Below are 16,911 nucleotides of genomic sequence, written 5' to 3'. Positions count from 1 at the left end.
CATCAGTGCTCAGGTTGGGTCTTCTAGACTGCATGTTCCCAGGGCACCATCTGACCTAGCTTCTGCCTATCGGACTTGGGCTCCACAGGGACCCCTTCCTTGCCTCCTCCTGGCGCTGACACAGCCATGTGATCCCTAGAGCTCTGTGAGGCCCAACATAAATTATATTTTGCAATACTGTGAGAGAAATACAGTTAGTCCCTCCGGAGTGGGTAGGATGGCAGGGAGGGACCTCAGAATTTGCCCAACCCAAAAAAGCCTGAGTGTCATTGGCCAGAAGGGCTTGGAACAACCTTCCCCGCAGATATAGAAGCATGGGGTTGAGAAGAGTCCTGCATGGGGCAGGCTGCTACCCGGAGGGGAGCTGGGTCTGTGATCCGCAGAGGCCCCACCCACACGGGCACACAAAAACATGACCGTGGTGTTGGCAGCAGCAGAGATGGAAGCATGAGATTCCTGAGGTCCGCGGAGCTGGCCCTTGGCACAGTTACAGCGGCTTCTCACAAGCCAACTTTTAAATGCCTGGAGAGTTTTCATCATAATCTGAGGACTCTCCGATAAGCCCTTTCTTTCCCTGTTTTTCAGTGGCGCCAGTCTCTGCAGTCATTTGGTCTCATTTCACTGGTAGGATGGGCAAAACAAAACCAGATTAAGCGAGGTTGTAAAACAGCAACCACACTAAAGGTGCAGGTGCACAGGTTCGAAAGTGAGCTCTGGGAACGGTGTGAGCACACTCCCCTCCTTGCCACCCAGGACAGGCCGGGCCGGGCTTGGCCACTGGTGCTTGCCTATGTACCCCCGAGTACACATGTGGCCTCCGCCAGCAGAACACCAGCCCTGGGCGGCTGCCTCCCTGCTGCAGAGTGGGCATGCGGTCAGCGCACACTGCACCCAAGAGCCTCGGCTGAGCACTTACGGAGTTGTGTCCACAGGGCCATCCCAGACCTGTGTCTTCTAGAATTCATCAGTGAACAGTTCCTATGCAGACAGCCTAAGGGCCACTGCCACACGTACATCCAACAGCCCGTCCTGGACCAGGTGGTAAGCTGGAAAGGCTGTGCATGTACGTGGGTAGACACTGACTCCACACGTCTTCTCTCCCCTCTCGCAGTAAAAGCTGCACCATTGGGATGGTTCTCCGACTGTGGAGTGACACGAAAATCCACCTTGATGGAGATGGGTAAGGAGGTCTTTAAAAGATTCTCTCACTGTATGTAGGCTTTGAAACACGAGCTGGTTCGGGCATCCTTGGATGATCATTAGCACAGAATGACATGTGTGGCGGGAGTGTCACAGCAGGAGAATTCGTATTGCCTTTGAGTGAGCTCCACGAGGGAGGGTATGTTTTGGACGTCCCGTCAGGGAGTTTAGCTCATGAAGTATCAGTGGGAGCGATTACAGGAGATAGGCTGCTAGTGTGAAGTTCAAGACAGCGGTAAACCGATATCCATCCACTACCTCAATGGGTTAAGTGAACTCTCACCACATGCCCTCCACAGGGCTCGTCCTGAAAGTTCACCGATGAATGTGGTGCAGCAGGAACTCACCAGCTTTGGGGGTACAAGGAAAGACATACAACTGGCAGGCACAACAAGGTTTCAGGTGCCACCCTGGGAGCCACAAAGGAGGAATGAACCAGTTCCACCCGGGCAGGCAGGCAGGGGATGAGGGCTGTCCAGCGTCCACACGCATTCACTCCCAGGGAGGTGCGTGGGCACGGTGACGAGAAGAAACAGAATAGGAAAGTGGCCCGACACGGGGATTCTAAGCAGGTCAGAGTTATGTTGCTTCATAGGATGGGAAGAGAAAAATAAAAATTTGATTTGTTGTTTAAGCGATGGGGTTATGGGGATATTTTTCCTTTTTAAAATTTATTTTAATATATTTGTATGATTTTTTTTTTCTCTTTTTTTCAATGGCGTCTCACTCTGTCACCCTGGGTGGAGTGCAGTGGTGCGATCTCGGCTCACTGCAACCTCCACCTCCTGGGTTCAAGCTATTCTTCTGCCTCAGCCTCCCAGGTAGCTGGGATTACAGGCATCTGCCACCATGCCTGGCTAATTTTTGTAGTTTTAGTAAAGACGGGGCTTCACCATGTTGGCCAGGCTGGTCTTGAACTCTTGGCCTCAGGTGACCCATCCTCCTCAGCCTCCCAAAGTGCTAGGATTACAGGCGTGAGCCACCACCCCTGGCCTGTATTAATTTTTTATATTTTATATTAGTATTTTTAGATTAACACATTTATATTAATGTATTAATAGATATTTTTATATATTATTTTCCGTGCAATCCTATGAATATAGTTTCCATGCAATTACAAAAAGGAACAGCTGGGCCTATGGGGCAGGAGGTGGCAGGGAGGCAGGAACCATATGGGAACATAGAAGAGACGCTCTTGGAGTTCTTCACCTGGCCCCCTTTGCCGGGCTTTCAGGTTTTGGTGGAACTTGCATTGCTGGGTTCAAAACAAGCCCTCCTCACCTGAGAATGTGTCTCTTTCTGCCCTTGCCCATGTCTCTGCCGAAGCAGGTTCCATAAAATCCCTCATCAGGCGGAATGAGATGTGCTTGTTCCCAGTGTGCACGGTGGGCCAGCTCCCCACTCCCAGAGTGATTTCACTCCAGGCGCTGATTTCTCACCACAGATACCTTTCTCTCTGTTTTTTATTCTCAGTGGGTTCAGCGTGAGCACAGCAGGAAGGATGCACATATTTAAACCTGTGTCTGTCCAGGCCATGTGGTAAGTGTGGTTTTAGGGATTTTTTAACTCCCTAGAAATATTTTCTTAGCCGACAGCATGAGTAGAAAAACCGCTTCTACCAAGAAGCTCGTTATATATGTGCATGTTGAAGGGGGCACAAAATATATGTAACATAAAGTTTATCATTTTCACCATATTTAAAGGCACAATTTTCAGTGGCATTAAGTATATTCACAATGTTTGGGGCGTTGGGTTTCTTGTTTTTTTTTTTGAAACAGGGTCTTGCTCTGTCTGTCTCCCAGGCTGGGGTGCAGTGGTGTGATCATGGTTCACTGCAGCCTTGACCTCCCAGGCTCAGGTGATCCTCCCGCCTCAGCCTCCCAAGTAGCTGGGACTACAGTCATGCACCACCACACCCAGCTAACTTTTGTATTTTTTTTTTTAAGAGATGGGGTCTCACTATGTTGCCCAGGCTTGTCTCAAACTCCTGGCCTCAAACAGTCCTCCCACCTCTGCCTCCCAAAGTGCTGGGATTCCAGGCTGAGCCACCGCACCTGGCCTCAGCCTATATTTTTGTAAAAAGAAGCAAAATGGGCTGGGCATGGTGGCTTATGACTGTAATCCCAGCACTTTGGAAGGCCACGGTGGGCGGATCACCTGAGGTCAGGAGTTTTGAGACCAGCCTGGCCAACATGGCAAAACCCTGTCTCTACTAAAAATATAAAAAATGGCCAGGTGTGATGGTGCACACCTGTAGTCCCAGCTACTCAGGAGGCTGAGGCAGGAGAATTACTTGAACCCAGGACATGGAGGTTGCCATGAGCCGAGATCACGCCCCTGCACTCCAGCCTGGGCGACGGAGTCAGACTCTGTCTCAAAAAAAAAGTAGTAGTAGTAGTAAAAGAGGGTGACTAAATAAAACATAGATTCTTAATATTGTTTCCCAGTCTGCCTCCCCAAACCTTTTCAGTTAGTTTTTGTATTAAAATGACTTTCTAGAACTTGTTTCCTTAAGAAATGTAAGCATCTAAGCTATTAGAACGTTGATGGGGGGATGGGTGGAAATGTCATTATTTAGAATGCAGGCAGATGTCTCTGTTGCATATTAAAGACTTTTTCTTCCAGCTGCTAAGCTTCATTGTGGGTCTTATGTTCAATATGGGTCATAGGAACATCTGTTCAGGGTTACCACAGCTTCAGGAGCAGTTCTTAATTCTCTGGAGTTAATTAATGGGTTGTGAAGTAGCCCATGAACCACCTGATTGGAAGAGTTGTGAAGCAGTTTGTTGTTGTTTGTTTCTGCCCCTCTTTGGAAATGATGTGGGGTGTTCTGGCCACTCTTAGATTCAATCAGTGAATATGTCCCAGGGATTAGCTCTGTGCCCTGGCGGGCTGAATGTTTCAGGCTGTGTGCATTCCCCAGCGCCCGTACGTGTAAGTGCGACTCCAAGAGTGAGCCCTTTACAAACCCCCCTTCTCAGCCGGGCACGGAGGCTCAAGCCTGTAATCCCAGCGCTTTGGGAGGCCGAGGCGGGCGGATCACTTGAGGCTGGGAGTTCGAGACCAGCCTGGCCAACATTGTGAGACCCCATCTCTCCTAAAAATACAAAAATTAGCTGGGCATGGTGGTGGGCACCTGTGATCCCAGCTACCCCGGAGGCTGAGGCAGGAGAATTGCTTGAACCCGGGAGGCGGAGATTGCAGTGAGCTGAGAACACGCCACTGCACTCTAGCCTGGGTGACAGAGCGAGACTCTGTCTCAAAAAGAAATAATCAACCAATCAATCATTGCCCTTCCATTCCCATATTTGAACCCCTTTGTCAGAGGAGAAAACCCCGCATCTCTTGTGCCTTCCCAGGCCTGACCCAGCCTTCTCCTCTCCCCAGGTCTGCCCTGCAGGTGCTTCACAAGGCCTGTGAAGTGGCCCGGAGGCACAACTACTTCCCTGGGGGCGTAGCTCTCATCTGGGCCACCTACTATGAGAGCTGCATCAGCTCCGAGCAGAGCTGCATCAATGAGTGGAACGCCATGCAGGACCTGGAGTCCACGCGGCCTGACTCCCCCGCGCTGTTTGTGGACAAGTAAGTGCAGCACCGCTGGTGTGAGTGCACCCGAGCCCACAGGCACCTGCCTCTCCCCCACCTGCTCTGTGCCCGATCCTGAACCTACACTGGGCCACCCCTCCCCTGGAGTCCCCTGAGTGAGAGCCCCAGCTTTCTCAGAACCAGCGTTTGAAGCGGGGGTCTATGACACAGGCCCCTGTCCCGTGCAAAAAAAAAAAAAAATTGATGAATTTGGTGAATGCATTTCTGGGGATGGGGTCCATAACTCCCATCAGACTCTCAAAGGAATGTGTGGCCCTTTGTGTTCCCAACTCCTTGCAGTACTCTGTGGTCTGGCCTTTTCTCTTCAGATTACCAGAGACTTAATTCCCAGAGCCTCCTGCTCTGCTCTGAGGAAAATAAGGAATGTGTCCTCTGCTTCCTTGGATCCAAAAACACCACAGCTGAGGGCAGCCTGCCTTTGCAGCAGCTGTGGTGAACCACATGACCTGTGTCCTGTGACCTATGACAGCACTGACGTGGAGGGGCCATAACTCCCTGAAGTCTAGTTAGGGAGTATGCTGGTCGCCCCTCCCCTCAGGGTCAGGACCCTGCTCCCACAGTGTGGTGTTCCTCCAGGACACTGCATTTTGGGAGTACTATGGATAAACCGCAGCGTGTTCAGAGGGCAGAGACCTGAAGGGTGGGAAGCCACATTAGAAGAGGGCCTTGCCGGGCGCGGTGGCTCAAGCCTGTAATCCCAGCACTTTGGGAGGCTGAGACGGGCGGATCACGAGGTCAGGAGATCGAGACCATCCTGGCTAACACAGTGAAACCGCGTCTCTACTAAAAATACAAAAAACTAGCCGGGCGAGGTGGCGGGCGCCTGTAGTCCCAGCTACTCGGGAGGCTGAGGCAGGAGAATGGCGTAAACCCGGGAGGCAGAGCTTGCAGTGAGCTGAGATCCGGCCACTGCACTCCAGCCCCAGCGGCAGAGCAAGACTCTGTCTCAAAAAAAAAAAAAAAAAAAAAAAAAAAGAGGGCCTTGAAATCATGGAGGAAGGATAGTTGCCTTTGAATATTTGAAGATTCCTTATGGGGAAGAAGGATTATCCTGGTCTGTGTACCCGCTAGAGTTAAAACCAGAGCAGGGAAATACCCAGATTTTGATTCCGAGGAAGAAGGGGATAGTGGGAGCTGCTGCAGCTGGACCGGGCTGCCTCGAGACAGTGAGGTCCTCATGCCCGACGTGTTTGAGCAGAGACTCAAGGGCCCAGGGCCCTAGGGATATTGCGCTGGGCATCCCGGCATCTTGCCCTAAGAGCGTCTGAGCAAGGAGTGAGTTTCCACACTGTCCTCTTCCCCCCTTGACCTGCTCCCCGTTCTGTTGACTCCCGTGGGGATTCTAGAGCTGCAGTGGGTTTTCTGTGCACCTCTCCCTACTGCCTGAGAACGTGCACACCACGAAGTGTGCTCTCCTTGCCAAGCCGCGTTCTGTTTAGACCCAGGAGCATCTGGCATTCCTGTAACCTCTGACCTCAAGCTTTCTACAACTCCTTGCTCTCCTAAACGTCGTTTTTTTCCAGGCCCACTGAAGGGGAAAGGACCGAGCGCCTCATCAAAGCCAAGCTCCGAAGCATCATGATGAGCCAGGATCTAGAAAATGTGACTTCCAAAGAGGTAAGACAACTCCTCCCTTTATTGCAGGTCAGAGGTCACGCAGCCTTCATGTGTCCTGCTCCCAAAAGTGCAGCAAAAGCAGGCCCAACACCTGGTTGTCTTTACCTGTCCCCGTGTTAGCCCCTGGAGGCTTTTTTCCTGCCTTGTTCTACAATCGCAGCAGGCCTTGGAGTCAGACTCCAGTTTGATTCCAGATCTGCTGCTTATCAGCTATGAGACATTGAACAAATTTCTTGGCCTTTGTGAGCCTCACCTATATGACCTTTGGGGAGAATTCCCTGAGATCCACAGACTGCACCGAGAAGCATTAACCTGTTTTAATAACACCTCCTTGTTCTCTCTTCCGCTCCCTATTACCTTGGGTTTTTTTTTTGTTTTTTTTTTTTTGAGACAGAGTCTCGCTCTGTCGCCCAGGCTGGAGGGCAGTGGCCGGATCTCAGCTCACTGCAAGCTCCACCTCCCGGGTTCACGCCATTCTCCTGCCTCAGCCTCCCGAGTAGCTGGGACTACAGGCGCCCGCCACCTCACCTGGCTAGTTTTTTGTACTTTTTAGTAGAGACGGGGTGTCACTGTGTTAGCCAGGATGGTCTTGATCTCCTGACCTCGTGATCCGCCCGTCTTGGCCTCCCAAAGTGCTGGGATTACAGGCTTGAGCCACTGCACCCGGCCTACCTTGGGTTTTATGGAGGAGACAGCAGACTTGTTTTTCCACAGGATGACAGCTGACCTGCAAGTATCAAATTCTAGAATAATTTCTCTCTCCCTTTTTACCTTTTCATGTTTTTTCCTGGATCACCTTTTTTTTCATTGCTTTTTATTCAAAGCATGCAATGAATTATAATAAGAGATTAAACTGGGTGGATCTAAGAGGTTAAAATTGACATCTTAAAAGTTCATATATAATCTCTTTTTTTCTTTTTTCTTTTTTTTTTTTTTTAAGAGACTTGGTCTTCCTGTGTTGACCAGGCTGGTCTTGAACTCCTGGCCTCCAGGCGGTCCTCCCACCAAGGCCTCCCAAAGTGCTGGGATTACAGGCGTGAGCCACTCCATCCAGCCCTGTCTTTTAATTAATGAATACATTTTTTAAAAATCATATTGTGATATCTTTCCAAGAAAGATAGAACTGATTTTAGATTATTTGATGTATTTGACATTTAATTATAAAAGTAAAAGCACTTTAAACTTGGTAGAAGAGATCTCATGGAAATCAAATTCCTTATTTGAAATAATAAACTTAACCCAGTTGAGTTTACTTCTAAGCTGAGTAACCTGCATTCCTGCCACCCACGCATGTATGTTGCGTGTGTCTAAATGTATTACCCTGAAAGAGAAAAAAACTACCATTTTTGGAAATAGCCACAGTTTGTATTGTAACTTTAATTCTTTTGAGGCGGACAGTTGTTTTCTTTAACAAATCACTTTTCCTAATATTTTCTACTCCACAGATCCGTAATGAATTAGAGAAACAGATGAATTGTAACTTGAAGGAATTCAAGGAATTCATAGACAACGAGATGCTACTTATCTTGGGACAAATGGACAAGCCCTCCCTTATCTTCGATCATCTTTATCTTGTAAGAGGCATGGCCCTGGCAGTATCTGGTTTAGGGGACATAAATCAGACCCTGGTTGTTTGGAGTTTGCAGCAAGTCCAGGAGAAAAAGCCGGCAAAAAACTTAAGTTGCCAGAGCCTCCATCCTGGCTGGCAGGAGCGCCCCTCTTTGGCGCCTTCTCCGGCCTGCAGCCTGCTGATGTGCTCTTGAGCCAGCTGTTTGAGGCGTGGCTCCCGGCTGAGCTGCGGGGAGTTGTTTGGGGGCTATTTGGCCTAGTCAGCTGGCATGTGTTTCAGACTCCCTCAAACCCTTTGTCTTCTTCGGTCACTAACACATAGGCCCCATCCGTTACTTCCAAGTGGTTTGTGGGCTAAAAAAGCCCCAGTTACTAAAGGAAGCATCCTCACCAAACCCCAGAATTATGCCTAGGCATCCTGAGACGTGAGACATGAGAAACAACAGGGAGGAGAGATCACACGGCTGACACGGAGCTCCCGCCGAGCTTGTCCAGACAGCTTTTCCATGCCCGGCTCCAGGGCCGCTGGAAGCCTTCACCCTGGTCCTGTAGCTCTGGGTGGGTTGTACTGATTTCTGTGCACCTCCGCGGCTAGCTCAGATTATCTTAATGCTGTAAATCTCCATAGAAGGCAACTGGCAGGTTTTCAAAGTCAGAGAGGCTATAGAGGAAGGCACGTTACTAAAATTAGAGAGGCCTGGTGGTGTAATGAAGATCAAGGCCCACCAGGGCCCGGGTTCCCACTCCTCAGCCTCAACAGCTATATGGCTTGGAAGAAGTCACTTTCCCTCTTTTTTTCTTCATCCTATACCCCAAGGGATGACTATGAGGATTAAATAAAATACAAACTGGGCACAGAGGCTTATGCCTGTAGTCCCAGCTACTCAGGAGGCTGAGGCGGGAGGATAGCTTTAGCCTAGGAGTTCAATGCCAGCCTGGGCAACACAGTGAGACCTTGTCTCTAAAAAATAGGTTTTTTTAATAAAATAAAACAAAAAATACATATTTAAAGCACCGAGTGCAGTTTCTGTAGGTGCTAATAAATGGTAACCATTGTTAGAGGAGAAAGCGCTTCCTGGGAAAGCTAAGGAAGTAAATTTAGTGCTAGTAAATTTTAGTAAATTTTGTTTTCTGTAGGAAGTAATTAAGTTATGTGTATGTCATGATATCTATGTAGATATATAGATATGTGTATTTTTAATATATTTCTGTGTACAAATCTATATAGATTTCATAGTTATTGATTAAGATGTATGTACATGTGTGGATTTGAAAGCCGTGGGCAGTTGTGGGCACTGATCTCTCTGGAAGTCTGTTGATTTCCCTGGTCAGAAGGGAACAGAAGGCACCTTCGTCCTGTCTTTCTCCACTAGGTGGCAGTCACAGCAAGAGGATGCTCACAGCTTCAGTGGCGCTCGCGTTATTTTTTTGGTGTGGTTCAGTGCTTTATGTCACTTTTTCCATGAGAGATACTAAAGGAATTTTTATGTTTGGGCCTCACCCTCAAATATGAAAATTCAACTAGTGTCACACATTGCCAGCTTGCTTAGGGCCCTGCCACCCCTGGTCCTGAGGGGTCTGCCCTCTTGGGAACTTGGGAAAGGAAGTTGCAAGGAAGACAAAGGTGGATTCTTTTGCTCTTTATGACACTATGTTGTTCGCATTTCCTAAGAGGAAAGTGATCATTTTTTCTTTTCTTTCTTTTTTTTTTCCGCCGTTCCATGTCCTTTGAATGCTTGGGAATGGAAGGTTTTTCAACGATACTAATGATGAAAAGTACAAAAATTTAGTACTTTTAAAAGTACTAAATTACGGCCGGGCACGGTGGCTCAAGCCTGTAATCCCAGCACTTTGGGAGGCCGAGACGGGCGGATCACGAGGTCAGGAGATCGAGACCATCCTGGCTAACATGGTGAAACCCTGTCTCTACTAAAAATACAAAAAAACTAGCCGGGCGAGGTGGCGGGCGTCTGTAGTCCCAGCTACTTGGGAGGCTGAGGCAGGAGAATGGCGTGAACCCGGGAGGTGGAGCTTGCAGTGAGCTGAGATCTGGCCACTGCACTCCAGCCTGGGTGACAGAGCAAGACTCCGTCTCAAAAAAAAAAAAAAAAAAAAAAAGTACTAAATTAAAACATGTTGCAGAAAGTCTGCAAATAGAAATAAATCTAAAGAAGAAAAAAGCATTCCCAATCTCACAAATCTAGAGGTAGTCCCTGTTAACATTTTGGCATATTTATTTTCCCATCTTCGGTTTTTTTGGGGGTTTTTTAAATGCATATGTAGCTTCTTTAAAAAGAAACAGAGAAGGAAAGGATCATACTGTTTATGTTTATATAGTCCAGTATCCTTCTCTCTTTTTAAATTTTTTTTCCTTACATGGTATTTGCCTGTGTCATTAAATATTCTGCAAAATTTATTTGTTTTAAAGACTCCATCATGAAGATCCAGCCTCATTTATTTTACTCATTTTTTCCCATTGGACGTTTGGGTGGTTTCCACTGGTTTATTACAAATAATTATAAATATCCTCCTACCTAAATCACTGTGTGAATTCTGATTATTTCCTCAGGATAGCTTTTTGTAAGTGGAATTACTGGGTCAGAGGGTGGGAACTTTTTCAGTATTGCCAAAATACTTCCCAGAAGGTAGAACGGTTCCTGCTTTAATTAGTGGCTTGTGAACATGCCCTTCCCTGGGTGGGAGGTCGCAGGTCATCACCTCTGCTTACAGGACCCCACTGGACTCTTAGGAAAGGAAGTTGGGAGACGGAGAGCAGGTTTTCTTGGACTTGGTGTTTCCCTAAGGCCAAGGGGCCAGTGAGGACCGGGACCCTTCCCTCCCTCTGTCCCTCCCTCCCTTCCTCCCTCCTCCCATGCTGTGAGTACTCACTCAGGAACCTCCTTGAATATCAGCTGCTGGTTCTCTCTGTTCTCTGAGGCCAAGGGGCCATGAAGTAAGACCTCACTGCCAGAGCTAGGGCAAACCGTGCATCCCCTGAGCAGCTCTGAGGCTGACATGTGACACTCACAGGAGTTTGTGTGATCTGTCTCCCAGGGCTCTGAATGGAATGCATCCAATCTGGAGGAACTGCAGGGCTCAGGGTGAGTCTCCTCCCCTTGTCTTTCCCTGTCCTTCCAGGCAGCTTAGAAACCCTCCACTCTGCCATGGAGGGGGAGACCTTGGGGCTGCCTGCCTGTAACTGCCTGCACCCTGGTCTCTGAAGTGGCTGCCAGGGGTTGATGTGCATAGCTAAACAGATGTGCTTCCAAACACCACGCCCTGAATAATTCATGGAGTTTAGATTGTGCTGAAGTCTCTCGTGATTGTGTGGGTTGAGGAAAACTTAAAATTACACTCTTAATTGCTGTAGGACTGCCTGGATATTGATTAGGCCCTGTGCTGCCTCCCCCTGGCCTCCCTGCCCCGCACAGTTGCTGCAAACCCTAGTGTGGATGCAGAGGTCTGCTGGCTGTTTCGTTAGTCAGCAGCTCTGATCCCTGGGCCTCTCTGGGCTCTATCTGAGCTTATGCTTTGGGGCCTGGTGGGAATCTTGCAACTTCACGCTCAGTGTTGGCCAGAAGCACATTCCTGTCGTAGTCTGACAAACACTCAGCAAGGAGGAAAAATGTTTCAATCTAGACCTTCAAGAACAGATGTCTGGACTTTTTTTTTTTAAACACAGTCACAAAATCACCGTTCTGTGGGCCTGACATAATGACATTCTAGAATTACCACATTTAAAAATCAAGACTAAACAAACCTTAAAATACGTCTTTAGAACTACCGGTTAAGATGCATTATTTCAACAGAAAGTACTCTTAAAACGTAAGGCCGTACCCTTCTGTGCTTTCGTCTTGCTGGGAATAAATTAATGATTTTCGTAGGTATTTTTTTAAGCATGTCTAAATATTATGAAACCTATTTGAGATGTTTTCTAACTCCTGACATTATTTTCTTCCAGAAGTAAAAGTATTGATTAAGTTTAGATAACTACAGAACCTGGGTTAGCAGACCCTGTCAAATACTTAATTATCTGTCTTGCCTTTTTTCAAAAAAAGATTTAAGGCAATTCCCAAGGATATAGATAATGGATGGATATAGTCTGCTTTTTAGCTCTTTAAGAGTGAAGACACTGGGATTTTTTTTAAGCCTCTGTATATTCATAATAGTTATGAATAGTTATAAATTTAAGTAATACATATATTTAATTTTCCAGAATGCTTTAAACTGAGCTTTCTTTTTATAAGGTCTTTAAAATAATTTGGTTTCTTAGTATAAATATAACAACACTCTCACCATCGAAAGGGCATTTAGAAAATACAAAAAAACGTAGCTATTAAGGAAAAACCAAAGTCCCACCACGAACATATGACCCTTGGTTAATGCGTGTTTCCTTTTCTTTTCTCTGCCAGTTTTTTATTACCTTGCTTTTCGTTGTTTCTCATTCTGATTCTCCAAATATGTTTCTTATTTTTTTCTCATTGCAGGGTTGATTACATTTTAAATGTTACCAGAGAAATAGATAATTTTTTTCCTGGCTTATTTGCATATCATAACATCCGAGTCTACGACGAAGAGACCACAGACCTCCTTGCCCACTGGAACGAAGCGTATCATTTTATAAACAAAGCGAAGTAAGTGGGCAGAGAGGCGGGGCTGAGGATGAAACGGACCTGCGGAGGCTGGGAGAGTGGGAACAAACGGGACTGCAGACGCAGGAGTTGGCTGGTGGGAGGGGGGAACTAACAGGACTCCAGACACAGGAGTCGGCTGGTGGGAGGGGACTTGATGTGGGATGGACCTATGCTTTTAGTCGCAGGACGCCAAGCACCAAAGGAGAAAGGTGGTTGCTTCTCTCCAGGTAGAGTCCCTATTGAGCTTAGGCTCTCCCACCTGTCTTTGATTGTGACACTTGACCCCAGTTGTCATCATCAGCTCTGATTCCAGGCAAGCCCCAGATACCAAATGGACACTCAGGGACCCCACCCCTAGGAAGTCACTGAGCCAAAGGCGGGCTAGAGGACAACATGCATGGATGCAGCTTAGAGCTGCTTTGGGACTGTCTCCCTAAGAATACAGCCCATCTTCCCTCCCTGAGTTACTGTCACATGGAACAGGACAGCACATCGGAGGTCATGGCCAGCCCCACTGCCCCTGAGCCCGTCACTGGTTTCACCTATCTCTGATGCTCATTTTATTCCCCTGCGAAACAGCTCTGCCTTACTGAAGTCAAGAACAGAAAAAGAGAACCCTTTGAGATGCTGTCCAGACAATCACCCTCTTCTGCTTTGTCTCCCTCTGGGTCAAAGCCACATGATGTGTCCTTAACCAAATCTTAGTTCCCTTGTATTCTACCCAGGAGACATACTCAAGACTCCCTTGACGGAGACTTCAGACCAGCAGTTAGGAGGAAAAAAACCCACTGAGATCTGCAGGAGAATTTCAAGCTTGGGGTATAGGAAACCAGAGCCGGCTCCCACCTGCTGGGTCTGCCTTCTGTACAAATAAAGTTTCGCAGGTGCTGCCCTTACTGGCCTGGTGCTCCCTCACATTCTTGAGCAAGTGATAGTTAAAGAAACACTGTCCCCCGGGCCATATCTGGTAAATCAGCCAGGCCTGGGCCAGCACTGCCTCCTTACAAATAACGGGCCAGCCCCGTCTCCCACTCCTGGCTTTTCTCTGCGGCTGCCCTCCCTCCTGCTCCCTGGCCCTCCTCTCTGAAGAGCATCTCGCTCTCCCCAGGGCCTTGCAGCTTTCAGTTTGCTGACCCCATTTTTCTGCAGTAACTCATTCACTGTCTCCATCTGCTGTAGCAGCTGAGGAGCTCTTGCAAAAATCCTGTTAGCTGCCTACTCTCATCCCAGGGTCCCCTTGCCCATCCCAGCCATGTGAGAAGATTCTCACTTGGTCCTTGAAGGCAGCCAAATGTTGAAGCTCTCCCTGCAAACAAAACATGGCCAGGCCAGAACAGATTTCTTTTGATATCCCATTGTGTGCTAATTGATTCTGCAGTGGTGGTATTTCCTTTAGAGGGTGTGTGGACATCTGCTCCGTAAACATTCAGATGTAGGAGGATTTCAGCGGTAGATAACTACAGGCTTTAAAAAAATGATTCAGGTAAAACCTGAGAAAATGAAGTCGTTGGAGCTTTTTAACTCGTTCCCCACAGCTTCTCCCCCATCCCTCCTCCCTAACTGCTTCCACCCCTGCAGGAGGAACCATTCCAAGTGCCTGGTGCATTGCAAAATGGGCGTGAGTCGCTCGGCTTCCACAGTCATAGCCTATGCAATGAAGGAATTCGGCTGGCCTCTGGAAAAAGCGTATAACTACGTGAAGCAGAAGCGCAGCATCACGCGTCCCAACGCAGGCTTTATGAGACAGCTGTCTGAGTATGAAGGCATCTTGGACGCAAGGTAGGTGCCTGCCTGGAGAGAAGGGTTGGCAGGCGGAGCTGGAGCGGCCATGTGGCCAAGCCAGCCGGGCCTCTGTCGGCAGCAGAGCGTGCTCCCATTCGGCCCGGCAGCCGCTTCCGCAGCCAAAATCCTGCCTCTCAGGGGGAGCCAGTTTGAGAAAAACAACTATTGTTTGGGCTTTGATGAGTGGTTTCCAGGAGGGATCTGTTTTGATTTTCTTGGCACACACATAAAGCTGGTTTTGCTGCCGGAGGGAACGGTGCCTAGGTTCTAAGCCAAGGCCTGGCCTCATGTGTGTGGCGTAGGCACGTGCGCATCCCGCTTCCTGGGCATCTGCTTTGTGCCAAGCCCTGTGCACCGGCTTTGCTGCAGGAAAAGCCAAGGACTTGGAGAGGCACAGCAACCAGGTTCCACCACTGATGAGCAGGGCAAGTCAGGGCAAGTTCATCAGTCTTCCCGAGCCTCAGTTCCCTCTTCTGAGTTAAGAATTAATGCCCACCTTAGCCGGGCCTGGTGACAGGCACTTGCAGTCCGAGCTGCCAGGAAACTGAGATGGGAGGATTGTTTGAGCCCAAGAGTTTGAGGCTGCAGCGAACTGTGATCGTGCTACTGCACTCCAGCCTGCATGACAGAGCGAGACCCCATCTCTTAAACAAAAATGCTTCTTAAAACACTGAGTCAGGGGTGGTGGCTCACGCCTGTAATCCCAGCACTTTGGGAGGCCAAGGCAGGTGGATCGCCTGAGCTCAGGAGTTCAAGACCAGCCTTGCTGATGCAGTATATATTCTTGACCCCTTTGTGGGACTTCTTACAGGGGTGCCTCATTTACTCAGCCCACCCCACTCAACCCCTCATGGGAGGGACCGTACAAGCGAACTAGTGCAAGAACTGGAGTGAGTGAGTGAGTGGAGGAACTGGCCTCTTTGGCACTGGCAAGAGTGAACTCTGTGCAGGCCCCACAGCAGCGTCCGGATGCGGGTGCCTGTGACCCCAAGGTCTCAGAGTGTGGTATAATATCCTTTCGCTCTGCCGTCCGCAGATAGCAGTGTGTTACCAGCTCAGTGGGCCCTTTGCTTCATCGTGTGAGGCAGCTGCCTTCTGCCAGCAAGGGCAAAGGGCCAGTGTGACAGCGTTTTTGGGTACTCACACCTGGTGTGTCCTGAATTCTTGTCTGGTGCCCAAGAGGAATGAGGTCACATGGGCGAATTGAAGAATGGTGAATGTGGAGAATTGTATTGAGTGATGAAAGCAGCCCTCAGCAGAGAGGGGAGCCGGAAAAGGGATGGGAAGGGAAGGTTGCTCTCCCCTGAGGTCAAGCCACCTCTCTGCCTCATCCAGCCTCCATCTTCTGAAATCAAGCTGCCTCTCTCCGACGTCCAGGCACTTCTTCCTGATGTCCAGCTGCTGCTTCTCTCTGCCAGTTGAGTCTGTGGTCTTTATAGGCACAGGATAGGGGCAGAGTGGGCTATAGGTAGTTTTGGAAAAGGCAACATTCAATTGGTAAAAAGACATTATTCAGAAGGAGCCAGTCGGGAAAGAGCAGGCACACCGGGATGAGTGTTCTTACTCTGGGACACAGGTTTCAGGCTTTTCGGCTTGAAGGTGGGGTTTTGCCAGGGACCCGCCCCTGTCTGCCTATAATTTCTCTGCCTCCTATTGCTGTCATTGGCAACATGCTGAGTCCCTGTCTCTACCAAAAGTACAAAAAGAAATAGCCAGGTGTGGTGGCGTGCACCAGTGGTCCTAGCTGCTTGGGATGCTGAGGTAAGAGGATTGCTTGAGCCCAGGGGGCAGAGCTTGCAGTGTGCCAAGATTGTGCCATTGCACTCCAGCCTGGGTGACAGAACCAGACCCTGCCTGAAAAAGAAAACAAAACAAAAAACAATGAATGCTCACCTTAATGTGGGTGTTAATGGTACAGGTGCTGTGGAAAACAGTATGGTTGTTCTTCAGAAAATTAGGGGCCAGGCACGGTGGCTCACACCTGTAATCCCAGCACTTTGGGAGGCCCAGGCAGGTGGATCACCTGAGTTCGGGAGTTCAAGACCAGCCTGACCAACAGGGAGAAACCCCATCTCTTCTAAAAATACAAAATTAACTGGGTATGGTGGCGCGCACCTGTAATCCCAGCTACTCAGGAGGCTGAGGCAGGAGAATCGCTTTGAACCTGGGAGGCAGAGGTTGCAGTGAGCCCCGTGCCCGTTGCACTCCAGCCTGGGCAACAAGAGTGAAACTTTGTCTAAGGAAAAAAAAAAAAAGGAATAGAATTATTATATCATCCAGCAATTTCACTTGTGGAAATATATCCAAAACAATTGAAAGCAGTGTCTCGGAGATATTTGTACATTAGTGCTTATAGCAACATTATCCACAATAGCCAAAAAGCGGAAGCAATCCAAGTGTTCATTGATGGATGATGAACAAACAAAATGTGACATATTCATACAGTGGGGCATTACACAGCCTTAAGAAGGAAGGAAAGTCTGACAGGCCACAACAGGCATGA

General features: G+C 48.6%; 3 protein-coding genes across 7 annotated transcripts in view; all 3 read left to right on the top strand.

The window, feature by feature from the left end:
- SART3 (spliceosome associated factor 3, U4/U6 recycling protein) overlaps nt 1–16,911 on the top strand; it is a 382,087-nt gene that overhangs the window by 79,063 nt on the left and 286,113 nt on the right. The gene's annotated exons all lie outside the window — the stretch shown is intronic.
- SELPLG (selectin P ligand) overlaps nt 1–16,911 on the top strand; it is a 304,877-nt gene that overhangs the window by 106,828 nt on the left and 181,138 nt on the right. The window lies entirely within an intron of this gene.
- SSH1 (slingshot protein phosphatase 1) overlaps nt 1–16,911 on the top strand; it is a 72,520-nt gene that overhangs the window by 45,796 nt on the left and 9,813 nt on the right. For all 4 annotated transcript variants that reach the window (XM_050749647.1, XM_050749648.1, XM_050749649.1 and 1 more), the window contains 8 exons: nt 1,112–1,180; nt 2,674–2,739; nt 4,588–4,782; nt 6,330–6,423; nt 7,869–7,997; nt 11,047–11,093; nt 12,480–12,626; nt 14,205–14,405. In XM_050749647.1, coding sequence (XP_050605604.1) covers nt 1,112–1,180; nt 2,674–2,739; nt 4,588–4,782; nt 6,330–6,423; nt 7,869–7,997; nt 11,047–11,093; nt 12,480–12,626; nt 14,205–14,405 — 948 coding nt within the window. The remainder of the gene's footprint in view (nt 1–1,111; nt 1,181–2,673; nt 2,740–4,587; nt 4,783–6,329; nt 6,424–7,868; nt 7,998–11,046; nt 11,094–12,479; nt 12,627–14,204; nt 14,406–16,911) is intronic.

The sequence above is a fragment of the Macaca thibetana genome, chromosome 11 (genome assembly GCF_024542745.1).
Source record: "Macaca thibetana thibetana isolate TM-01 chromosome 11, ASM2454274v1, whole genome shotgun sequence".
Taxonomy (NCBI): domain Eukaryota; kingdom Metazoa; phylum Chordata; class Mammalia; order Primates; family Cercopithecidae; genus Macaca; species Macaca thibetana.
This window is presented reverse-complemented; position numbering and strand designations above follow the sequence as displayed.